This window comes from Pteropus medius, unplaced genomic scaffold, assembly GCF_902729225.1.
Source record: "Pteropus medius unplaced genomic scaffold, Ma_sr-lr_union100, whole genome shotgun sequence".
In the NCBI taxonomy this organism is placed as follows: domain Eukaryota; kingdom Metazoa; phylum Chordata; class Mammalia; order Chiroptera; family Pteropodidae; genus Pteropus; species Pteropus medius.
The window spans coordinates 1,813,753-1,841,019 of record NW_024340700.1 but is presented as its reverse complement, the minus strand read 5'-3'; the positions used below and the strand labels follow the sequence as shown (position 1 = coordinate 1,841,019).

General features: G+C 41.6%; 1 protein-coding gene across 1 annotated transcript in view; it reads right to left on the bottom strand.

Annotated features, from left to right (window-relative positions):
- Positions 1 to 27,267, bottom strand: part of SLC22A3 (solute carrier family 22 member 3) — an 84,277-nt gene that overhangs the window by 27,014 nt on the left and 29,996 nt on the right. Inside the window, exons 2-5 of the mRNA XM_039881190.1 lie at positions 17,658 to 17,761; positions 14,330 to 14,484; positions 12,657 to 12,825; positions 11,670 to 11,787 (exon numbers count right to left, since the gene is read on the bottom strand). Of these exons, the coding sequence (XP_039737124.1) occupies positions 11,670 to 11,787; positions 12,657 to 12,825; positions 14,330 to 14,484; positions 17,658 to 17,761 (546 nt within the window). The remainder of the gene's footprint in view (positions 1 to 11,669; positions 11,788 to 12,656; positions 12,826 to 14,329; positions 14,485 to 17,657; positions 17,762 to 27,267) is intronic.

The window sequence follows — 27,267 nt, the reverse complement described above, 5'->3', positions numbered from 1 at the left end:
CCTTCTGTCCTTGCTTGTTTAGGCTGTGAATGGCACTTCTGCTTAGAGAACAAAGTTCAGAATCAGAAAGTATGCTTTAGAAGATGACAAATATTTAGGGGACTTACTAACAACAACAAAAAGATTCATCTTTCAAGGCCAAGAGTGTGAAGACAACCACTTGGAATCTGAGCTGACTGACTGCTCTGAACAGCACGATTCCTGCAGCCATCTGGAGTTACACGAGTCTGCTCCCTCCACCGAGAACGTCGGCAAGCTGTCCAACCTAGATACAGCCTGCAGCACAGAAGTACACACTTCAGTTACTAATTACTGGGTTCCTTAAAAATGGTAGACAGGTTTTAGGTTGTGAACGAATTTAGACTCAGAAACAGGAACTCGATAAAGGATGAGTCTGCTTATCAGCCGATGCTCGGAAAACTGGCTCAGTATCGACACGTGTAAAGGTGGATCTTTACCTCACTCTCAAAATCATGGCAGATGCCAAAGGAATCCGTGAATGTCACTCGCACTCAAAGAAAGATAAGTCACTTAAACAAGGCCCAAATGTGACAGTTAAAGCCATAAGCTTAATAGGAGAATATCTTTGTGGTCTTTGGGTGCAGATGAATATTTCTTAAACAAAACTCACTAAAAAATCAAAAGACAAAAATATACACTGATTCAACTTTATCAGATTCATTCAAGGATTTAAGAATTTTTGATCAATGAAGAAAAAAAAAACCAGGAAAAGTTAATGGGTAGCTAAAACGTTGAAGGGAAGAGACTTACAATATCTAAAACCAACAGGGGGATCATAGTTAGAATATAAAAAGATCCTACAAATTGAAGAGGACAAAGCCAGTCTAATAAATCAACAAGCCCAGAAAACCTGATACGCGGGGCGAGGACACGGGGGGCAGCCCATGAGAAGAAACCCAAACAGCAAAGTAACATGCGCGAAGATGTGCTGATCTCACTAGTAACCAGGGATGTGCGCCCGAAAACACTCGGGAGAACGGTCAAAATTAGAAGGTTGGAAAATACCAAACGTGTGCATAGGACATTCAGGGGTGTGGACAGAAAGCTTGTCCTAAAGCAGCCCGTCTACGTACAGCGTGTAAAGTGTTATGAGTTGCAGAGTGAATACCTGAATCATCTTCAGTACAGCTAGTCAGTCTAACTCAGGTGCGTAAGCCTGGATGCCCACACGTACTGATTGAAACGGGGGGTAAGTGCTTAAACTCTCTTGCATTCTGTGTCATAAAAATTATTGTGCTGCGTGTTCACTCAATAAACCTTCTTCCATCTTCCTCAGGGTCTAAACCATTAGTGGTGTGTTGGCTCTGAGATGCACTCGAGAAAGAAAACAAGGGTTCACCTTCGAGAGAGAGAAAGGCGATCAGACACCACGTGGCCTGCCTCGTCCTACTTACCATGTAGACCTGGTCCTTGAGGACAGAGAAAGAGCAGAATATAATGAACTTGAGTGTATTCTATTGAATCCCCCACCTCCAAAAAAAAAAAAAAAAAATGAAGGAATCTTGAAAGGTGTTTGTCAAGAATTCTGTGTTTGTCAGACTCTCTGGTGTCCTTCAGCTTTTCCTGAGGATATCACATAAAACTTTAACCGAGAGCTCAGGCAACAGTTGTTTAGCGGATGCAGACTGATCTTACTCGTGCTCACGGATCAGTGACGCTCATCTTTTTTGAGTACGAGGGCGGCTGGTTAATGGCAAAGAACTTAATGGCTGCCCACACGACAGGAATTGTGCTTTTAATTTCTGTTCAGCGAGACCACAAAATGACACAAATTTACTATGAACTTAATAACACCTTTCAATGCAGTAGTAATTATAATCATAATTGCATCTACCGTCCTCTGAAAAAATATTTATTCAAGAGGTGTTAATTTGTTCTATAGGCTTGGATGCATATGGTTTATATACTTTTACAATAACTCCATGGTCCTCAAGGATCTGTGACCCACTGGGACAGACTGACACACGATTGTTCCATCACCTCTGGGGCTGAGGTTACAGCCGTTGGGTGACAGGAGTGTCAGCTCATGAGCGTTTCTTTTCTGGTCACCCTCCATGCCCATAACTAGGAACGGTGACCAAATTTTGCTTTTTATATGAAATGTTCCTTTGGCAGCAAAACTGTCCTTGGTTCAGGCCGTTTTCCTCAACATTCCGTAAGTTCTCTTTAAGGCCACCTTCATTCAACACCTTAAGAAAGGTACAGTCACTATTTGGAGAAGGAAGGCTTCTTCTCAGTCAGGTCCCCTTTCTGTACATTAAATTATACTTCCTGCCTTCCAGTGGCGCCAGATTCAAAAAAAAGAGAAAACAGCACAGGTTCAGATTATTTGTTCCAAACCAAGTTCAGATTATTTGTTCCAAACCAAGTAATCCATCTCTGGATTTTGTGGGCTTGCTCCTGTTTGTATGTGCACACAGGAAGTCACTATGGCAGCACAACTTGGTTGTTCTTCATCCAGCCATCCGTTAAATGTATCTTATTTTTTATTTTTTCTAAGGAAGGGAGGGTTTGGCCCATGAAAATCTAGCATCTGATACCTTTTATGCCATCTTCCTGGATGGGACCTCAAGGAATTGAAACAAATGAGTCTCGGCGTGTTTTCTCTCTTACTATTTAGCACAATTTCCTCCCGTTTTTATCTACGCCGAAGGATCACGTCTGTGTACATACACCCAACTCTACCTAGCCCTGGAGAATCTAAATGACGTCACCTGCTCTTTTCGAAAGGTTATTTCACGAAGAAAGGCAGTGTTCCTGGTGGGCAGAAGATCCAGCAAGCGGCACTGTCATGGTAACGACAGTGCTCAGGGACCATGGCTGGGAATCCCGGCCAGGGACCTGGACGCGCAGGGGTGTGGAAGCTGCAGCATCACGGCCCCACAGCAGGGAGCGCTTCCACAAGGAGCTAGTAGCTTCTCAGTCGTTTACAGCAGGGAAGTACAGTAATTTGGACTGCGGAAACTGGTTTTGCCAAAAATGCGAGAATAGGCTGAACGACACAGGAAACAAAACACTTGAAAAAGCTGACCACCTTTCTTTCTCACACAGACAGACTGTGACGATTTCAAAGAAGGCTTTCGAGGGCCATTCTCTTGGCAAATGCTCAAAAAAGAAAAAAGGAAAAGCAAGCTCACTCCTCTGTTCTGTTAGACAGAGACCCAGAATTAAAATAATTGAATTAAGCGTTTTCACAATTTCCACAAAAGAGAGCAACCAACATTAACGGAAGAGCAGAAGTCCGTATGGCTCATTCGTTTCATTTTATATTTTATCAAATTTTATTTGTAATGCCACCAGGACTTGGGCTAGAACAGAAAAATGCAAATGCTTCTCTACCAACCATGGGGGTGTGGAGGCTGAGAGGGCAAAGGTCAGCCTTTAAGAGGGAAAGTGGGAGGAGCTCACGATTCCCAGATTATATAACTAATGAATGACTGGATGAAATGACCCTAAATGTCACCATGGAGAGCTTGGAGCGCTCCACCCGCATCATAATCCACGGCCCTGCTGTGAGGTTAGCTGGAGTCTCAGCAGTGGGGAGGGGCTTTGGCTCTGTGCCGGCAAGAATGGACTTGGTCCTCCGGGCGGAGAGGCCAGTCGTGGGGGCAGCAGGTCTTCTCTGGGCCGGCACTGCTGTCTGTGGTCTGGGACCCCTCTGGAGAATGAGGTCTCAGCAGCAGGAGGCTCTAGAAGGTGGAGGTACCATCACTGAGAGGGCACAGCCTGGAGCTCACCGCCTGCCTTTGGGAAACAGGACAAGCAGAAAGGAGGAGGGGGCCAGGGCCACTGTCAGATAGGCTGGGGGTCAGGGCCGGACTGAGAACTGCAGTAGGAACTGGGACTTGAGCAAGCCACATACATTAATTACAGACAGCTTTCTGCGAGTCAATCATATGTCAATGAAGCGGCTTAAAAAATATATATCACTTCATGTTGGAACTTCAAATGAAGGCTATAAAAGTTTAAAAAAGAAAGAAAGAAGAAAGAAAGAAACGAGGGATCGAGGAAGAAAGAGGAAGCTTGGAAGGCGTCTGGGAGCTCAGCAGCTCGCACCTGGGAGGTTCCGGGCCCCGCATATAGTCAGGCCAGGCATCCCACCATCTGCTCACAGGTACCAAGGCCTGTGGCAGGCTGGCAGGGGCCTGCGAAGCCAGCAAGTGTAAATCACTGGCACTGTCCTTTGAGCACAGGCAGGAAGGCGAGGACTGACCTAGTCACGGGGTGACCAACTCATCCCACACTCTTCGGTTTAGCTCTGAAGCTCCCACATCCCAGGAATTCCTCTAGTCCTGGGCCAATAAGGACAACTGGTCACTCTACTAGATGGACTAGTCATCTGAGTCCATTGGTTGCCCTGGGCTCTGTAGATTCAATTACTTGTTAGTGACATGTCATCAGACACCAGGACTGAACACGCAGAGTTTATACGACAGCCATGCTGAGTGTGTTTTTGTTTTTGGTTTTTTCACAGTTCTGATGAATACTTTTCAAGCTTTAACTTGTATTTAAGTGAAACAGTTAAGGTCTTGACAAAGGAAGAGCCCAGCTTTTTCAAGAGGCCTCTGGAAGGTGGGTCTGAGGGTGGGGAGGTCTTTCTCCCCAGGGCCCCTCGCTCTAAATGCGGCTCGTGGGAGAGGCGTCCAAAACCGTGCCTGGCTCATCCGAGGCTGCAGTCTCATTCTTTAAGGGATATGTCGCTTGGATTTCTGGTTCATTTAAAGCCATATGATGTTCTGGAATGTTCTCCCCTTACTATTTGTATGGGTTAAAGGTAAGTCCACTGACCTGGAGATGTTAGGCTGAATTTTCTTTAGTGGAAAGAACTTACTATTTAATTGCCGAGGCTGGAAAAGAAATGCTCTCTGGATTCAACCGTCCATGAGTACTATTTTTATGACTTTTTTATTGTAGCATAAAAAATGTTCCCCTTTCCTACGATATTGTCTTATTTTCAAATGGATAAAGACATGGGAACTTATCAGAATAATCAGTTTGAATATCGGCCATTTATAGAACTTAGGCTATTTCCAAAAATGTCTTCAAGTGGAGCACTATTTAAATTAATTCTCGGCTCCAAAGGTCCATTTCTGTTTGGTAGACGAAGTGTACTGACACTTTTTTTTACACATTCGAGAATGTTCTAAATTAAAAGCTAATTTGGTAGCATGTATATTATAGTAATCGTTTTTATGTGTCGTTTTAAGGCTCTGCCAGCAGAACTGGCACCATTAACTGAGCGACCTCCGAGAATGAAGATTTACCTCTGTTGAGAGAAAGCACTGCACGAGTCTCCTATGGCCTTCTTTCCAATATCCTTTACAACCTTCTAGACTAACACCTGTCCCACTCCTGACACAGGGACTGAGCAAGAGCCCCCATTAAGCCCTCCCTAGGCCTAATTTACTTTCTCTGGATCTTTTGAAATAAATTCCATGCAGACAGTTTTCAAGTCCCAAATCTGAGACGATAATTATACACAACAGTCAACAGAGACTAATCCCAATGGGATTAAAATACAACGCAGCCTCATGAAGCCAGGATCACGCTGTGGTTCCTCTTCTGGAAAAACAAAATTACGTTTATTAAAATCCCCTTTTGAAAGGAAATGTCAGAAACAGACATTCCCAAACTTGGAAAGTCCCTCTGTGCAGCAACATTGCTGTTTGTGTGACAGTTTATTAAAATACAGAAAAGATGGCTATTAAGAGTTGGAAATCTCTGGTAACCATGGTAACTTAAAAATTCTCCTGGCACTTTCTAATAAGGTTTTAATCTTTTCTATTTTGGAAAAATATAGCGAAGAGTGGGCTCGTTTATGTCGATGATGATCCCTTTAGGGTCAGAAAGGTCAAATGTCAGTTCTCGATGTCACCTAAACATGTCACCATGGGAACTGCCATGAGCGTGTTTGTACGTAAGTATCAACAGAACATAAGGTAGAAATAATCGTTAAATGATTTTGGGCAACTGCGGGCTAATGTAAGTGTTCTGAGCACGTTTAAGGTAGGCTAGGTTCCAGCTATGATGTTTGGTAGGTTAGGTTCATAAACGTATTTTGACTTATAATATTTTCAACCTACAATGGGTTTATCAAGGTGTAACCTGATCGTAAGTCGGGGAGCATCTGTACTTACATGTTAAGAAGCTGTAGATTAGCTATGGAAGAGGAACTATATAGGAATATCATGAAAATAAGAGAATTATAGTCAAGCTTTATAGGTTTATTGGGCCGCCAGAGCATAACAATATCACTAACAAATGTGGTCATATTCTGTTCTGTAGTATTAGAGGTTCTTCGAGAGCTAGAGTTTTCACTACAGTTTTCCACAAGCATATTCCTTACACGGACAGGAGATGGAAGAGCATAGGGAGAGGAGAGGGAGCTTTCATAAGGGCTTTTAAAATCCTTCAAAAAATAAGGAAACAAAACCAAAACTGCTGCCACAGTTGCTACCACGGTTAGTCCTGCAATTGTACAATCAAGGCCAGTAAGTGAAAATGGCTATTCGACCAGTGTATTGGTTGACTATTGATAAATAGTACTGTGTAACAGCCATCGATCCCAGCGGCATAGAATAATAAGCATTCGTTTTGCTCACGTGTTTGTGGGTAGGTTGGGAGACTGTGGGTCGAGGTTTGGGGCAGCTTTGCTAGAACAGCTCTGCCCCAAATGTCTCGGTCCCCTCCGGGGCCAGCAGGAGAGCCTGGGGACACTCTCGTGACAATGGCCGAAGTGCAGAGACTAAGTCCAACCACACGAGCACATTTCAAGACTATCACATCACGCCCGGTACCAAAGCGATGCACGCAACCAAGCCCAGGATCAAAGGGCAAGACATACCCTCCACTCGCCATGAGAACAAAGCAAATTACATGGCCCAACATCAGCGGAGCCAGGAAGCACCATCATCCGATAGAAACGAGGGGAAGACGAGACTATTTCAAATAATAATCTCATCGACTACAATCTGATGTCATCCAGAGAACCAAAAATGGGCTGAATCACTAACCCTTACTCTGGCAGTTGAATCAGGTTTAGATGCCTAAGCTGACTGTCCTCTGCACTGACTGACTGTCCTCTGCACTGACTGACTGTCCTCTGCATTGAGTAACTACCTGGCATTTCACTTTCCGCCTTTCCTTTGATTCTCTCCAGTTTCTATATAACTTCCTATGATCTCAACCCGTTTGCCGCCTTTGCATCCATTTTTGATTTTGGACTTTTCAGTGAATCATAGTTACACTGTTGGTATATTTGGAGAGCCCAATGTTCTTAATACCTGTATTTCTACCTTCTGGCTATCTCTTCAACAGAGTCAAAGGCCAACCAGGAATTCTGACAAATGAAAGCCTGGGGACCAGTGAGCCAGGGAGCCAGAGGTGACTCATTCGTGAAATAAGTAATATCCATGTAAAATATAACAGATTATTTATAGGACAACCAATTCTCAGAATAATCCACCTGGCTGAATGTTAGAATCAAATCTGTTGTACCTATTTTTTTTCCTGTTAAAACACAAATGAAGACCAGCTTTGAAAATTCTCTGAACAGACAAAACCAGTTTAATCATACAAAGTTTGATTTCGTTTATTTTGCAAGACTAACTGGACCGGAGTCATTTCTTGCTTATGCCTCTGGAAATTATAAGCAACACTTGAATTGTTTCCCAAGACTGAGATGCAGTAACTATTGAACAAGTCTTTATCTTTTAAGAAAATGCTAATATCATAATCAATCAATACAAAGAACAGTCACTGCTTTCCACCATAGAAACGGCTTTATGAAACATACCTGAGTCTCACTCCATGTTCTGATTTGAGTGCTCTGAGTTTGCGACTATCTTTCTGACATGTGCACAATAAACTTTTACTAAACACTACTTGCGTTATTCATCAGTTTTATTTCAGCCATTTTTGAGCTTTTGACACTTCTCTCATCTTCCTTCCCAGGGGACTGGCGTAATCCTGGTTTGTAGTGAATCGAGGTTACCTTCCGTAATACGGCATGTCCTTGGGGAGAGCACTGGGCATCGGCCTGGGGTCTGGGGGTCCTCGAGGTCACAGCTAGAGAGCGGAGACACCAGCCAAGGCAACAACAGCTCTCTAAAGGTTTGAAGTGACTATGTAAATGTCAGGTTTCAAGGTGACTCTAACACCAACGTGAGCAGCGGCTATTTGAGTCGCCACGATATAAGTAATTGATATCGTTACACAAAAACTATAATAGAACCTGCTTTGCTTTTGGTGTTGGAGCTCAAGTAAAACGCCCACACCACTGGCCTGTGTGTCTAAGTTTCATGAAGCAGCGCTCGGCACATCGTCACGCCGTGTGGGAACGTCGGGATCGCTGAAATCGAAAACTACTGTTTGGCCTGAGTCCAGCTATTATTAGCAAGGTATTCCAAACTGAAATGTTAATTCCTTCCCTTCTTGAAGACAGTACTTTGCTTTTCCGTTTATGCTGCACATTTTTAAGAGGTCGGAGATGCATAGGTCCAGTTCGAAGATATTAGTTTAAGAAAACCAACGCTCGCTTTGAGAAGTAGGTGATTTCAGGTGTGAGGCTGCAACTTAGAAGACGAGCGTGGACAATCTCGTCGTGCTAACGTGCCAGGAAGCACGCGGAAACTGCCAGAGGCGCGGCAGAGGACCCAGCACCCATCAAAGTGGGCCTCGTCTGCCCAAAGAGGGGCGATCTGAGCATCAGCAAGGATAATGGGAACTGCGGCGGACTGAAACATACACGGCGTGTATAAACTCGCGAGATCGCCACGAAGCTTAAAACCCCACAACGCACACCACACTGATCACTTTGGGACGACGTAGGGAACCGACTCATAATCCTGAAAAGAGAGAATTATGCTTGCGTCCTGTCTTTCCTACAGGAATGGTGTGTCAGTCACCAATCGGCGGATGAGAAAAGTTAGTCTTTGTGTAAGTATTCCAGCAACGGATGAAAAAACCATGTTAAAATGAGATATTGTCATTTTGACACCTCTGATGAATTAATAAATCTAGTCAATGATTATCCATGGCAGCTAATGTCACAAAAAGAGATAGGCGGACACTAAGTATCTCTTAATAGAAGTGTATCAAGTCACTTACTATGTAGTTTTGCCAAAATATCAAATCTGAACCTGAATAAGCTCTCGATCTATCATTTCAAGGTACACAAGAGACAAAGCGTCCTCTGAAAGGATCCTCAGAGATGTAAGCAACAAAATTTAGACTACAGGAATAAACGACCCCCACAACAGTGTTCTTCACCCCCAAATATGCAAGAAAAAGAAATAGAGCAGGAACTGGAGATTCGAGAAGACCAAAGAGACTCATCAATCAATCACAATACATAAACGCCACTAGGCTCCTCGTGCAAACAAACGAGCTGTAAACATTACAAGATGACCAGAAAATTGGAAACAGTGACTCGACGTTTGATATTAAGAAATTATTATCATTTTTTTCTAAAATAGTGATATTAAGATTATTTTTACATTTTACGTGATATACCACGGCCCTCCCAGCTTGCTTTTATCACACTGGCTATCAGTCCTCACAGCCGGAACAGATGCGTGATAATTTTCATTCAGTTTTAAGAACCAAATGAATATTCTCTGCCATTTATCCAGCAGTATCCTGAAGACAGTGCTCACGTAGCCCCAGAGTTCAGTAAATATTTACGTGTTCCTATTTTAGAGGTACAATCTGAAATAGTACAGGACGAAATGATATGCTATCTGGGATAAGATTTTTTACTGGTGGGTGAGGGCAGTAGATGGAGTTTAGAAAACATAAGATTGGTCATGAGTTAGTAACTGTCGGATCTGGGTGATGCACGCGAAGAGATTCATTAAAACGCTTTCTCCTTTTGAATATGTTTGAAATTTCGCATCATAAAACATTTTAAAAAGAATAATGTGAAAACACCCTGAAATAACAAAAGGAGACAAACTAAACACACCAAATCTTGGCCTTGGTAACAAAATGCCGACAGTGGTCAGATGCTAAATTCGAACCTGACTTTCAAATGGGGACCGACCGTCCAACTGCTCAAAATTGGAATTCAAAGGTGTTCGAAGCCTCTGGACCCACAGCTTGTGGTCTTTTACAAGCACAGCCCTGCAGCGCACTGACCTACCTCCCCACCACAGGGAGCATCTCTACGGGGCTGATGGATTAGCAGCGGGTCAGAGGGCCCGTGGGAACGGCATTGAGCTAGACACACACAGGACAAGTATCAGTCACTGCTCTGGGAATTGTCCTCTGGCTTCGTAGCCATACTCATAACACGGGACATGCCTGGTTAATCTGTTTCATCTCATAAGCCAGCAGCACACACTATTTTTTCCATATTCTTAAAACTTTGATTTGGATCTTACATACGCTTAGCTCTGGGATGACATGTGCAATCGCTTCAGGATACCACTGATTGAATAGCAGAGATATTCATCTGGCTCTTAAAATTGAGTACGAGTTATCGAACACGGGATCCAGCTATGAAGGCCGATAGCCGATGAGCAGAGAGGGCAGTGGGATATTTTTTCCCCTGAAAAGAATGCACAGCTCAAACGTGCTCGGTCAAAGACGGCGAGGGTCAGCCAGTCCTAATGGTTCAAACAGATCATGTGGAATCTTTACCACGTATTTTACGCTCTGCACGCCTCACGGTACATCATTAACCTATTTCCAACAGGGGCAACTGGTCTTCGGAACCTTTGTATACACGGAGGCTGCTACTCGCCGCTTAATATAATAGTAAAAAAGAAGGTAGGAATCCAAATATATCGGACCAAGTTCTAGGGAGCTGGGGAGGTGACAATAAAACCAACAAAACCCGTTTTTGTCAGAACGTTTCTACGGAAACAAACTGAATACTATGAAGAAAACAACGTCAGCAACCTAATATTCTTCGCAGTTTACATCAAAGATTCATATTTTCTAAAAATTCTTCTCTAATATTCCTTTTATAATAATCCTTCTGTTATTCTGCATTCACTTAAGTCTTTGCAACTACAGTCTTGTTATCAATTTTTATATGCTCTTCTCTAATTATTCAGCGTTCTTCAAATAAATATGCATATCGAATCTTACAAAGGGCAAAAAATGAGCTTTTAATCACCCCATGCTGTGAAACAGAGGCACCCAAAAAGCCTTTGCTAGAGGAAGGAAGGAAAGAAAGACGGAAGAGAGAAATGGAGGAAGAGAAGGCAGAGCAGCCAGCATATGTAAGTCCAAAGGCTGAAATATCACATTATTGCTCAAGCTCTGGTTCGCATTAAAGAGTACTTCTGAGACTAAATTTAAAGACAAATCTTTAGTCTAAACTGAACATATTTATAGTTTGTACAATTAAGATAAATGAATGATTAATACTATGGGGCCTACAGTAAATAAAGTATAATAATTCAAGTAACTTGGTACAACTATTAAAATATGAACTAAATGACCAACGAACCTTAACTAAAATGTTATCACGACTTCACAATCATTTCTTCTTTAATACGCTTTATGATTCTTTCCAAGGTGTTTTTTTTTTTTCCGCCAAACTAAAAATGCTTTAGTCAGATGTTTGATAATAGGTGTATAAGTGACAGATTAATTCACCCACTTCAATGACATTTGTTAACTAGTGATACATAAATTACCTCCGAGTAGCTGGGTGAGAGATACTTCCCATTGCATTTGGCAACGCTCCTCAGAATTTTTAAGGCTTTATCTCCTTCCTTCCGAGTAATCAGCCAGCGGGGAGATTCAGGAACCACCCTGGCAAGAAGAAAGCATTTTTTGAGCTATGAGTAGAAATTTCAAAACTTAAACTTTTACGACTTGAGTTTCTCTATCAAAATGGATCTTGCAATTAAATAAGAGTTTAGGAGAATCTGGGAGTTTGGAATAAGCTCTCAGAAACATAGATTATCTTTGCAAGTTTATTCTGGAAGGAAAAAAAATGCTCCCTTGATAACTGGATCATAGCTCATAATAAAAATAATTAATATGACATTGCTCTTGTGAGACCAGGCTCTCCTAGAATACAGTGTCCTCAGTTACACATATGAAAAGACCCAGGAGTTGGTTAGCATTCAAGAAAAGATTAAGAACCCAGTTTATGTAGTGATTTGCCCATATATTAAAATTAAGGTAGACAAATGATTAAAACATATTCGCTCCATTAAAAGTCAAATGCTTTCTGAGAGGTTAATTTTCTCATGCTCTTAACATTTTCTTATTCCTCGGGGAACTCCTCAGCAATATTAATTCGCTTAATGGAACATACAGAGAAGCAAATCCATTTCGTTGCATTAATTTTGTATGTTGACGCACTAGCAGATAGGGTTTTGTTCTTTTGCCTTGTAGTTTTCATAAAGATATTACAAAATAAAAACATAATTAACACTCATTTAGAGTTTTGCGTTTGGGTGTTTTGTTAATTTATTTTAATGACAACTATTAGTCAAATAATCAATAAATAATTTTTTATTTTCAGGTTCTTTAGAAATTCTTAAAGCCCACAGTCATTCTGGAGATGTTAGAAAATCTCTTTACTTGTTTTCATTTTCATGTTGATTTAGAAGCACAGATTCCAGATTTCTGTGGAATAAGAATAAATTTGATAATGGCCCAAACCACATTACCAGTAATAAAGGAGAAAGAGGAAGTTGGGCAGCGTTATGGCCAGCTGGATCCCCTGCCAGTTGGGGATAAAGTAGGCAATTCCAGGGAGAATTATGATTCCAAGGGTGAAGAACATCTGAATCACAATTCCCACAATCCTCCTTTGCTTCGAACCCACGATCTCTGTCACTGAAGATAAACAAACATGAAGGTTAAGGAACCTCGAGATCAGCTCCAAACTCAACGAACAGATGTAGCACCTGCTGCATCCACCAGCATCACTGGAATACTACAGAAGCCTTCGCTATCCCAGGCTTCCCACACACGCTCACGTGACGGGATGTGCTTCCCGGATGACTTAACCATGTGCTTTCCTCGGCTCTCTTCTCTGCCGACTAACGACAAGCATTGGCACGCTCCTCTTACCTACCCAGCCCAGCATTCTTCTGGGTGCACAAAGAACGTATGCCTTGGTTTTAGGAAAGCTTCAATGATGACTATTTTGAAAGGTCATTGTAATTATGAAAACGTCAGTATGATAAACTGGTGAGGTTTTATCACCTGTCTTTAAAGATTTGCATATTACAGAATCTTTAGGAGATTAATTATGAACATCAGACTCTACAAATAATTAGCAATTGATAGCTTCTATCAAATGCTAATTCTCTCCACAGTGTTGGACTTTTCACGTATGTGATATTTCTTTAAAAATCACATGCGGAATTTCGTTGCTGGTAACCTTTCCTTTGCCTCCCTCCCCCACTAATCAGTTTCTATCTGTCACCAATTCTGCTCTGATCACCCCAGGATATGCTACTTTATTGCCGCCCTAAGATCACAACTTTGAAAATTCACTAGATTTGGGTCTCCTTAAAAATGCTTCATATTCCAGAGTTACCCCATCTGCCCCAGCCAGTGATAGTCAACCTCCCCGGCACTCTCTCTCCTTCTCCACCCATAAAAAGTTCTCTGAAGGGTCTCCAAAGAAGACACTGCTTGGGAGGGATGGCCAAGCAGGAACAGAAGAGAATGGAAGCCCACAGATCTAGAGTGATAATCAAAGAAAAGAAGCATTCAAATTTCTGTGGTCAAGAAGCCACATACGTGGCCAGTCCCAACACCACTGGAAAAAGAGCCAACACTAGCAGCCGAGACTTTCCCAGTAACACGAGCAAAAAAAGCAAAGGGAAGGTTTTCTTTCTTTTATACTCAGAAGGTCAAACTTTCTAGTAAAAAGCTAGCAAAAATTCACAAATGAACTTCTCATTTTCAGGTCGCATCCCCTGCTTGGTGAAAAGTTCTTCCACTTATCCAAAAGGATAAGAATGTCACCTTAAATTAAATCACAAAAATACACAGAAAATTCTTTTAGAATGTTTGAAGGAATTATTGACATTTTAATAAAAATTAATCTCTAATAAAGCAAATCAAAACATGTGATGACAGCATATCAGTGCTAGAAAGTGATTCACCTCAGTATTTTGTAACATTCCATATTTGGTCCCAAAGTAAGGAGGCACTTTAATTTCTAAAGAGTCAGAATCTTGCCCCTGTCCCCTCCCATTTGCAGAAATAATTACTGTTGTAGCAAAGAAGCCTCACCATACTTGCATGGGGAAGGCTAACTAGCTGGCTCTGCTCACCCATCTAACTCCGGTTCTCAAACAGACAAGGAGGCGTAGTGATGTCTCACCAATTACGTAAGAAGTCATCCATGTCCCCTTTCCAAACACGCCTTGTAAGAAGCGGAAGACCACAAACACGGGGAAATTTGGTGCAAATGCCACCACCACGCCAGTGACGCCGACACCGAAACAGGATATCAAGTAAATGACTATTCTGCCGTACCTTTCAAGAAAAAGAGAAGATTTTCTTCAATACATTTTAAACATTTTCTTCAATACAATGGAAAAGACTATCGTCGTAAGTGTCATTAAAGGTGGTGTAAGTACGACATGTTGTCCTCCATAACTTGTCATTACCATGTAAAAGATTGCCAAAAAGTCTGTGTTTTGTTTTATATCAAAACCAGAGCAAATAAAAACACGTGCCTCTGAAATGACATAAAATTTAAAGCACAGAATGCATCCTTTGGGGTTGCAGTTTTCAAAAAGATGACCCTCTCTATGACAACTGTTTTTTCACATATGATCTCCCTGGTGGTACAGCTTTGACACTTCGTAGCATTTTTGTGGGTCGAGTCAGAAAGAAAAAGGGATAAAAGCAGCAATGGACATTACAGACAGAAAGCCTGGGCTCCACCGTCGACCAAGCACATGACTCTGGGCAAATTTCTTTAGTTCGCCAAGACTTGGGTTGCTCGCTTTATTTGCTCGCTTGTGTTTTGTTTTTATATGTTGGGTTTTTTTTTTAACCTTTCTACAATGAGGTTGCAGAGAGAATCAAATGAGATGCTAACGTGAAAGCTCTTTCTAAATCATAAAGTTCACAACTGACGTGAGTTGTTCTTAAGTTTTGTATTTTTATTTTCACCATTTACATAATATGATTAAATGGATTGGGAGGAAGGAACAGGGTATTGTGTGCGACACATCTGAGAATCTGATATTAAATGGTTCAGTATAGTTGTGCCAAATTACTGGCTGGCGAAAGCATGTCCTCAATGACTTTAAAGAAATTTGATTTGATGGCACTTTTCATAGAAATTTTCACCAAATTCACACATATGACATCTTGCTTCACTCAGCAGAGTGGAGACAGAAGTAGCCTTGGTTTACCTGGTTTTTTAAATCCACTCTCTGCCCTCCCTTCCCTGTCCTCTCACAGATAATGTGGCCTATGAAATTGTTTCTTGTCCTTTCCTTCAATGGAATAAAGAAGAGAAGGTGCTGAATGGTTGGCCCCGGGTGAAGCAGAATTATTCGTGGGTCTGCTTCCCTCGACACCGACACCACACACTGCCCCTCCTTTAGCTGAGTTCCTTTAGTCTGAAAACCTGTTTATTGACAGGGAAAGGGAAACACGCAGAAGAAGCAGAGCCTAATGTTTTCATTAGGAAGAGTAACCACAAAATTAAAGCCATACATACTGAGAATGTATAACTCAATTCCGAATCGTAGCCAGCTGGGGGAGAAAGGGCTACGTGGGGGAGATTAAGAAAGAAAAGATTAATTGAAAAGGCTAGAAGCAGAAATAACAGAAAAGGACGCAGGTAAAAAGAGAGAAAAAGGGGAGAAAGAGCATCAGACACAAAGGATTAAGGAGAAAGCCACGTGCAGAGGAGGAAGGGAGGGGACGGCAAGAAAAAATGAGACAGATGAAGGGGCAGAAAAGGAAGCAAAGGTTCTACCCATGTTAGAAGTTCTGTTTCGTATTTAGTAGCTAATGATGCATTTTTTATTTTCTTATCAAGACGAGGTTTAAAATTTTTGTTCTGACCTATATATCACATTCTTTTCTCTCACCATTAAAATGGTGATATCCCACATATTAGTCTGAAATTCAGAACACTCAACAAAGTGGAGTTTGCTTATCCATTTGAGTTCATTTTGTTTGTTTGTTTTTTAAGCACCAACTGTGTGGTAGGAAACACCGCATTAAGGATTAATTTGCATTATCTCATTTGACCTAAACAACGCTATGAGGTAAGTGTTATTTTCTCTATTATCAGCAGGTTAAAAAAAAATTCAGTATAGAGAAGTTAATTAATTGACACAACATCGTCCTACTAATAGAGGAGCCAGTATCTGAAAGGTAGGAAGTCCATTAACTAATTAAATCCTAAAAACTTCTAATAAAACCCAGGAACTTGTCAAGGAATTTTCAAAAGTTCACTGGAAAGACAAAAATCACAGGATTAAAGAAAGAATGACAAAATGTTTATAATTCCACATTTCTTTTTACAAGTACATATTTTTAATTGTTATTATAACAATTTAAATGTATGTCTATAAATTAATAGGTTGCTATCCTCTCTCGACTCTTAGCCATTTACCATGATTTTACGGAAGTTTTATAATTATTTGTAATATTTTTATAATAGTCCATTGTGTTGATATAGCTGTCTTTATTTTCCTTAATATAAGGCTTCTGAGATTTTTCCTTCCTAATGTTTTCTTATATTCTATTACAAATAAAGATATATTGGATAAAAAAAAATACCCATTTTAAAGTCCTGGTCTAGTCAAACTCAGATTATCAGTTGGCTATAGAATTTGAGGCATTTTATTGTCTTGAATTAGTTCATTAATTGCTGTCAGCAGGTCTCTAAGAGGTACCCTTAGCACTGCCCACTGCGAGCATGTCACAGTGACCTGCCCAGGCTGGGCTAGAGTGATCGTAGCATTATTAAGCCAGATGTGGCCAAGGGCCAAAGTTTCCCTATTTTTGTCTTCAGGGGTATAGAATTATCAACTTACAACAGTATTTTCATCGTTAGAATTGGGACAAAGGAATAGTTAAACACAAACACGACAACTAACATCAAAAATATCTAAAACAGGAATAACTGAATAGAAAGCATGACCATCTTAAATATACAGATTCGCTGTGTCTGCCACTAACTAGTATATTTATGAACACTAAATAATAGATAAAACTCTTAATAGTTTTTGATAAAACTTTTCTTCACAGAGTTTTCAATCTGTAGGATAAAATACAAGGATTTTAAAAAATTAAACGGAACTAATTCGGAAGGGGCTGACCTATGACTAAATTACTCAGATCACAACGAGTGAGTTATTGAAGCACCCAGAATCGACCCCGTAATGTCTGGCCAGCCGTCTGTCCACCATGCGAAGAAGCCGCCTTGCTGGTCTGGGTTTCCACTCAGATGCTTTTAGGGCCACCGAGGGCATCCCATCCATTGGTCTGGTTCGAGGATAAAGGAGACGTAGTTTAAGAAGGAAATAATTCACCCAATTAACCACCGTGAATGTCACGAGTAGAGGAACTGACATTGTTTTCTGCGTGTAGTAAGAATATTTTTCTAATAGTTAACATAAAACATTTTCATCTCTACACATACATGTTGTATTATAGGTTGTCATATTGGTGCTTACCTGTCTGCCGCATAGCCTAAGGTGAACGCTCCAGCCAGGAAGCCCAGGTTTAGGATGGCTTGCGTGAGGTCCAGCATCCAGGCATTGACACACACGAGGTCAAACTGAGAAAACAAAGACACGCACAGGTGACACGTGGCAAAGCTCATCCCCAAGACACCTGATCTTAGCTTTTGGCTGGATCGCTGATCTTTAAATATGGTTGCTCATATACTCTTTAAATAAATTTTTAAAATCTATCAGGTGCATATTTTTATATTGATTTATAAATACTTCCTTCATAAGTTTCAATAACGGCCAAGGGTACCATTTCGAGTATGCTATAAATACTGACATTTTCAAATAATGTTGAACATCGTTTGTTCAGCTATAGCTAATAGAGTCTAAATACCACAGCCGTTTGACACCTACCATCATGCAGTAAAAACAAGTTCAATTCTCTAAAATTTGCCATTAATCTTTTTTCCCTTTGAATTCTTATTTTCATTCCTATATACTTAAGTCCTAATATTTTATGTGTTAATAATGCGTATTGTGTTAATGGTGAGGTAAATAAACATTATTTATTTAAATTGTTTATTTATATGTTTTATATTACTTATGTTTACTTCCCTCACCATATTTTTATGTGTAATAAATTATGTATATAAATTAACATTTAATTAAAATTTTTCCTAACTACTTAAAAATTTAGTCTCTAAATATGAGAATTTTTTCTGATCAGGTTATAATTACACTTACTTTTAGACAAAAATTGATAAAAACGTAAGATACAATGAATTTTGAAAAAGCATTATTACGCAGGAGTAAATATTTTTGGAAATGCACCTTTAGAAGGATGTTAAGAAAGCGGGTGTTTTCTAGTTAGTTCATGTAATTTGTGGGTGAAGATTGCCTATTACTAGAGCAAGTTAGGGCTCAACATCAATTCTATTCCTGCTTTTCATTCTTATAAATTTATGTGTCAAGAAAGTTTGTCTGTATAAAAAACTAATGGGAATGGAGAGAGTTTGGTCACAGCGATGTCACTCAATTCTTCTGCTTCCTTCTCACTCGTATGTCAGATTCACATAGCAATCTATCCTCAGAATTATTTTTACTTTTCTGTTAACCAACACACCATTTAAGTCTGCCTACGATCTTGCTATAAGGAAAGAAACCACCAGACTTACAAAAATTTGTTTAATCAAGTCATTTATTTTCTTAATTACTTTCTTAATATAAAACCACTATTACAAATTGTCCCACTGCTTAGTTCCCATGGGTCATAAACCCCTAGTTCAGTTAATCACAGTGAGAGGACACTTTGCAAATAGTCGATATTAAAATAAAATTAATTAATGATAAAATGTCTAAATGTAGGATGTGTCCTCATCATACATATGTTCTCCGGCAGATCCATTTGGAACATATGTGAGTTGAGGTTCTGAAAACGAATTCCCTTTAAAGGAATCCCCTGTGATCTCCTGTGATCAACTTTGCATACCTCCAGATGGCATGCCTACCCCCGCAGGCTACTGCGTTAGATTGTAGCATGAAGAGAAAATGAATGTTGTCGGAACAGGAATTGTGAGTAGTCTCATAAATACATATCCATAAGCAAGCTCATATTTATTTATAGAACTCAACTCTTGCCTTGGTTCCACAGCTAATGAATGACCTGTCACCTAACAAAGCTGGGGAAAGAAATTGGAGGGCGGGGTGGTGGGCAGTAGTAGCTGGCTCATCTCCAGAGCTTCTGACAAGATTAATGGAGATTCAAGAGGTTCAAAGATTTACATATATGTATAATAGTAGTGATTGTGGTAATTTAAAAGAGTTTACTGGTTTCTCAAGGCACAACTTTATTCTAAGTTAATTTGCAGATGATTATTTGTCTGAAATAATTTCCCATTGGAATGAAACATGTAAACAATGCAACTAGAATAAAAGTACCTAAAATCTCAGTAAGCGAAGAGGCGATCTAATTGCCAGAGAAAACATTTGTGTCTGAAGAACACCAACCGGGGTCATATATAAACACCCAAAGATTAGAATTTGCTCCCTCCAGCTCCACTTCAGATAACTGGGTTAGTTAAGGACACGGGCATGCTTGTCACAGACGACACGCAAGGCCTAGCGAGACCCATCATTTTAATGCATTTGTTCAGCTGCTTTTAAATTGTGTGAGTTAAAATGCCCTCCCAAATATTCTCTAAAACCACAAAATATTCTTTAACATAAAACCATTTATCGTTTTCAGTCCCGTAAGAGAAACTGTCACAAGGATCTTTTCATACTTCATGTTAAAATAAAATTAATTAATGATAAAATATCTAAGTGATTAAAATGCCATAACTTAACATTTTCTAAAGTACTACGATGCCGTCTAAAGTACTCTGAGGGCCACATATTGTCTGCCCTCTGTGCTTTGTTCTGCATCTCAGGAGCTAGAGCTGTGGAAACTACATTTCCCAGAATCCTTTGCTAGCAGGGTTCTGTTTAGGTTCCATAAGTACTGGGGCCTAGTACAAGATCAGAAGGCAGGAAGGAGGTAGTGGGGATTCTGCTTCTAGCTGTGGCAGCAGCTCCAGCTCCAATCCGCTGCCAGTGACAACAGCAGTCGGTGACTGCAGAAGCCAGACAATGCTTATAACCACTACCAGCCACATGGGGGCAAAGAGACAAGGGCCGATGGGTTCTGTACTGCAGTGCAGCACATCGGGAGCTTCTGCATGAACTGTCTCCTCCCCTTCTTGCTTTTCCAGCCCTTCCAAATCAGCTCCAACCCCAAAACCCTTTTATTAAGTCCCTTTCTTCTCAAAATACCTAGCCTGACTTCGGTTTTTGTGACTGGAGCCTGCCATCTTTTAAAAGTATAAAATAAATTATGTACCTGTAAAGAAATACGCACACACACACACTCATGTTTCTAATATAGGGAACAAACACTGCAGTCTCAAGGATTCAAAGGCTTGGTTCTGACCCTTAGTCACAGGGCAAGGAGGCAGGTGGACCCCTGCCTCCTGGTGGATGCTTCCTGGTCTACCCTGAGCTCGCAGCCTGCAAGGCCTGCTCTCCCTACAGCTCTCGGTCTGCAATAAGAGAGGTCAGCAGACACTGAAGCCAATGAGTGTCATAGGCTAAGGCCCTTCGCCGAAATAAAGAACTAGCGACTTGTTGTAGTCCCAAGGAAGACCTAAAACCATCTCTCGTCAACCTTACCTAAGTCCGAATCAAAGACTCAAGTGTTTACGTCTTTTTCCTGAGGCATTCTATCTAGAACAAGTGAGCTATCTTTTGTTTTGAGTATACACAAGCAAAGAGTTTAAAAATCATTTTTAAATGCTCAGAAATCCATGTGTACCCATTCTGTTCCTTATTAATCCCCAAAATCACTTTTACACAAAGGCAATTACGCCCCTTGGCATGAGCAGAAAGCCAATCTGAGAAGGAGACTCAAACAACTGTTTATGTAATGTTGAAAGGATTGTATTGCTTCATTTTGCAGAAAGCCCAACTCTAGCCTAATTAGACACTTTTGAAGGGCTTCCAGCCAAGGGCTTTTCTTAGTTAAAATTCAAATGGACATTACACAAATTTGAGTCATAATGATAAAATGCTGGGGCAAGTTATTATGAGACATATGTTAAAGTTTTGATTTCTAAATTATCCTTAAAACCAGAGCAGCAGAATCTCTCCAATATACAAAAGTTAAAGATAAGAAATAAAGTTTAAAAAAAAAAAAAAAACAAGTATGCAAGAGACTCAGACACTCAGGAGGGAACTTGCCTGCTCCTTAAACTTTTGGAAGTGGACTCCGATGGCTGGCAGCTGGCTTTTCCACAGAGGCCTTGTTCGGCCCTCTTGAACGAACTCTCGTATAAGAGACTCTAAGCTCAGAGGACGTTGCCATACTTGGCTCGGTCAATCATGGCCATCAAAGTCGTACTCATCATTGTATCGTTGTGGAAGCAGAGAAGCCTCTGAAGTTAAATGACAAGGTCTAAATGCCTCTGTTTTGATTTTTGAAGGATGAATGGAAAACCGAACCACTTCTAATCAGCTCTTAGTCAAAATCAGTAGCCATGAAACTCTTTATCAGTGTTAAAAACTTCGCTCACACCTCTGGTCTGACCCTCGGGTGTGGGGCGCCCCTGGCTGCATTTACCATTGGCCAAATCACTTTCCCCCGTGGACCTCCATGAGGGGGTTCCATTTCAAATTAACAAGACACCATAATGGAGCCTAAGAATGGTTAAAATTTATTGTAACCATAAAGAAAGTAATTAGGATCGGGTCTCCATGAGGGAAAAGGATTTCATCACTACTTCTAATCATAACAGAAATGTCTTTAACATGATCCGATGGCATCGTCTGGGCACCTTAATTTAACATCAAAAGTTAATGCTTCTCTGTTCTGCAAGACCCATCACGATGAGCTTCGGGTATAAAAACTAACCACCAGGCATTTACGGATAGCTTCCCCTGGTGTGGTCGGCTTGATGCCAGCAGCATGACTGTGGAGTGTGGAGCAGTCAGACACACAAAAAAGGTGGAGCATAAACAGATCCTCCAACAATAAGCTAGATTTAGAAGGAAAACAAAATGGAGAAGAAAGGTATTCGAGCAGCGTGATGGGCAGCCCAGCACAGCCAGGAGCAAGAATGCCACCGAGGTTCAGATCCGCCTGCAGCTCGTGGGGCGCCAAGCTCAGATTTTAAGCCGAGAAACCACTTGTCTCCATTCTGCCCAGTGGGGGATGGGGTGAGGTCCAGGGCCTGGGGTGGTGAGTTTCCGACTCAGGAAACCAGTGACATCAAGACAGCTCGGGGCAGAGGGAGGAGGAAGGTCTGAAGGAGAGAGGAAGAATCTGGAAGGTTGCAAATGGAAAGGTCCAGGGCAGATGTCCTCGCCCAGGAACAAACAAGATTCCAGGGACATGAGAGCGAGTCGGAGAGATGGGGAGGAAACCGAAGAGTCTGCAATGATCACCTAGGACAGGGCGACTTCACCTGGCATAAAGAGGCACCGTTACGTGATAAGAGGCTTAAGAAGCTCACTGTCACGTAGGCCGTTCTCCAAGGTTAACGAAAGCCAAGTGAGGACATGCAATTACTCATCTTAAAATGTTTACGATTTCCATAAATAACTGAGAATGTCCAAAGACCAGAGGAAGATGAAGTCAGCGTTCGTGGAGATCTACGGGCAGGGAGGAGCCGCTTCCCAGAGTCACACAGCCTGGGTGTCTTGGCTCTGCCGCTCCGAGCTCTGTGTCCTTTGACAATTTCCTTAATGTCTTCGACTCTCTGTACGTATGAACTGGAATGATGATATAAAAGGTACGCCCAGTGCCTGGGACATGTTATGCTCGATAAATGTACTGACTGCATTATGATTAGTGATGTGATGATGATAATAAGCAACTGATGGCTTTAAAACGTGGTTTCCAATGCTGGCTGCTCATTAGAATCACTTAGGAAGATTGAAAGAATGCCTGAGCCCCACTCCAGACCAATTAAATCAGAATTGAGTCTGGTGAGCAGCTGAGGTTGAAAACTGCTGGCTTAGAAGTAATTGGCTATTTAAATACCTACTGGGGGATGCTTAATTTTTGCATTTTGTGCTGGCTTAAGCAGCGTCCACCTGGAACCTCAGAATGTGACCTTATTTAGAAATAGGATCTTTGCAGTTATGATCAGTTATGATGAGGTCGCACCGCATCAGGGTGGGCCCTAATCAAGTGACTGTATCCGAGGAAGAAGAGAAAGACAGATAAATACACAGGAAGGACGCCATGGGAGGACTTCAGCAGAGATCGGAGTGATGGTCCCCGAGCCGAGGGACACCAGGGATTGCCTGTGCAATGGTTTGCTAGGGCCACCACAACAAAGGACCTCGATCTGGGTGGCTTAAACCCTTGATTTCAGACAGTTCTGGAGGCTAAAAGTTCAAATCAAGGTGTCAGCAATGTTGGTTCCTTCTGAGGCCTCTGTCCTTGGCTCGTAGATGGCTGTCTTCTCCCTGTCGACCTCACATGGTCGTCTTCTGTGTGCGTCTGCATCTTAACCTCTTCTTATCAGGTCGCCGGTCACTTGGGTCCACCTTAAGGACCTCATTTCAATTTAATTTCCTCTTTAAAGATTCTGTCTCCAGATGCAGTCACAGTCTGAGGCACACGTGAATTGGGGGAGATGTATCGCTGCCCACACAGCCATCGACATCAGTAGAGAAGACAGCACATTCTCCCCTGGAGCCTTCGGAGGCTGCCCGGCCCTGCAGGCACCTTGATTTCAGACTTCCGGTCAGCAGAACTGTGAGGGAATGATTTTCTGCCCTTTTACACCGCCCAGTTTGTGATAATTGGTTATGCAGGCCCTAGGAAACTAATATACATATCAACTGGCATCTTTTGAAAGTTTCTGTATAAAATGGAGTATTATTTAAAAAAAAAAAAAAAGAGCGAAAACCCTCCCTTCTAGGTGTAGCCCCCGGAATCCAGGGACGAGCTCAGTCCCGGTCCTGGGACCAGATGCGCGGCCAGCTGCATCTCCCGCATTGCTCGTCCTGCCCCCTGGTGGAGAGAGCAGGGATCTCTCCCTCAGGGTAAAGGCCAGCCGCCACTGCTGCCCAGGTGGCCTTCTGACGTGGGAGGTGACGCACCTGCTCAGGGCCAGGGTGGGCCCTCAGCTGTCCTGGCTTCCCAAGCAGAGGGGACCTGGCAACCAGACGTGAAGGGGAACTGCTGCCCCATGGGACAGACTGACCAACAGGAGCGGGGAGAAGGCAGGACGGAGGACGTCCTGCCCCTTCCAGGGCTGTTCTGAGGTGCGGACAGCTCACACCACGGCCCGGGAGATGCCCGGAGCGTGGGCATCCAGCAGTGTCTGCCGTGGGACCGTGGCCAGCGCAGGGCTGTACCCCCTGATTTGCTCTCTCTCCTCTTCTTCTCTTCCCCTCCTCACTCTTCCTTCCCTGCTCCTGATTTAAAAAAATAAAAAAGTTATGTCAGCTTTTGCCCCAGGCTCCATTTTGGGGCGAACTCAGGCTAAGGAAAGCTTAAGCAGTGAATCGCGATCATTTCTACAAGAACTGCTCTATTTTAAATTCATGACTCCTTGTTTTGGGGGTCTATTTGAAAATTATGCATTTTAGGTGGTGAGTTAGCAGTTTTAAACTTCGGGTTGCATGCTCAGGGGACATTGGTTTGCTGTTGCCCAACATCCACTGTCGCCCCCTCTGATAGCACCACTGGACTGACCCCTGGGAAATCAGGCCTCTTCCACCCCCCTGAGCAGGAAGAGGGGCTGTCAGTCAAGGTGCTCTGCCCAGCCTCCTCAAGGCTACCACATGGCTTAGGTTGGGTTGAACTGAAGATTAAGTGACAGAATTAATATTTAATTGCTTGGCACTCCGTAGACACCCAATAATGTTTGTTCATTGATTGATTTGGACAGTCAATATGAGTACAAGACTTAAAATAGCTTATGATTGAAGATGAATTGTAAAGAACCAGGTCCTATGACTTCGTTTTTAAATATTTTTTATTTTTCAATTATAGTTGGCATAAATTATTATATTAGTTTCAGGTGTACAACACAGCAATCAGACATTTATGTAACTTATGAAGTGATCACCCCGATAAATCTTGTACGCATCTGACACCACACATAATTATTACAATATTATTGGCTATATTCCTTATGCTGTACTTTTACATCCCCCTGTTTCGTAAGCACCAGTTTGTACTTCTTAATCCCTTCCCCTCTTTCATGTACCCCAACCTCCCTCCTATCTGGCAACCCTCAAATGTTCTCTGTATCTGAGTTTGTTTCTGTTTTGTTTATTTATTTTGTTCCTTAGATTCCACAAGTAAAGAAAATCACATGGCATTTGTCTTTCTCTGTCTGACTTACTCCACTCAGCACGATACCCTCTAGGTCCATCCACATTGCTGCAGATGGCAAGATTTCATTCTTTTTTTATATTGCTGAGTAATAGTCCTTCGTATATATGTACCACCTTTTCTTTATCCATTCATCCATTGATGGACACCCAGGTTGCCTCATTATCTCGGCTATTGTAAATAATGCTGCAATGAACGTATGGATGCATATGCCCTTCAAAGTAGTATACTGGGTTTCTTCGGATAAATACGCAGAAATAGGGTCCTTCTTTGTCTCTTGTTACAGCCCTTGCTTTAAAGTCTATTTTGTCCGATATAAGTTTTGCCATCCCAGATTTTTTTATTTCCATTTTCATGAACTATCTTTTCCCTCCCTTTACTTTCTGTCTGTGTGTGTCTTTTGATCTGAAGTGATCTCTCGTAGGCAGCATATGTAAGGGTTTTGTTTCCTTATCCATTCAGCCACCCTAGCTTTTGATTGAAACATTTAATCCTTTTTCATTTGGAGTGAATGTCACTATGCAGTTATTGGCATTTTATTATTCATACTTTTTTATATAATTTTTTCTTCTTCTTAAAGAAGTCCCTCCAACATTTCCTGTAATACTGGTTTGGTAGTGATGATCTCTTTTAGCTTTTTCTTGTTTGGGAAGCTCTTTATCCGTCCTTTGATTCTAAATGATAGCTTTGCTGGGTAGTGTCATCTTGGTTGTAGGTCCTTGCTTTTCATTACTTTGACTACGTCATGCCAATGCCTTCCGGCCTGCAAAGTTTCTGTTAAGAAATCGGCTGACAGTCTTATAGGAGCTCTCTTGTAGATAACTGCTTTTCTCTTGCTGCTTTTAAGATTCTCTCTTTGTTTTTAATCTTTGGCATTTTAATTACGATGTGTCTTGGTGTGGGCCTCTTTGGGTTCATCTTGTTTGCAATTCTTTGCGTTTCCTGGGCTTGGATATCTATTTCTTCTCCAGGATATGGAAGTTTTCAGTCATTATTTCTTGAAATATGTTTTCAATTCCTTGCTCTCTCTTCTCCTTCTGGTATCCCCATGATGCAAATGTCGATACGCTTGATGTTGTCCCAGAGGCCCTTAAACAATCCTTGTTTTTTTTTGGATTATTTTTTCTTGTTGCTGTTCTGATTGTTTTCTCTTACTTTATCTTTTAAATCATTGATTTGATCCTATGCTTTATCTAATCTGTGATTCCCTCTAATGCATTTTTCATTTCAGTTATTGTATTCTTCATTTCTAACTGGTTTTTATGTTTTCTATGTCCATTTTTATGTTTTCTTTCTCTTTGTTAAAGTTCTCACTGAGCTCATCCACTCTTTCCCTAGGTTCATTGAGCATCTTTATAACCAGTGTTTTGAATTCTGCATCTGGTAGATTGCTTGTCTCCATTGTTGAGTTCTTTTTATGGAGCTTTGTTCTGTTCTTTCATTTGGGACATGTTTCTTTATCTCCCCATTCTGGCTGCCTTCCTGTGTTTGTTTCTATATATTAGTTTGGGCTCCGAAGTCTCCCGGTCTTAGTAGAGTGGCTTTATGTAGTAGGTGTTCTGTGGGGCCCAGTGGTGCGGTCTTCCCTGGTTACCTGAGCTGGGTGCCCATGATGTGTCCCTTGTATGGGTCATGTGTGCCCTCCTATTGTAGTTGAGCTTTGGTTGCTGTTTGCACATCAGTAGGAGGGACTGACCCATGGGTTGACTGGTGTGAGGATTGGCT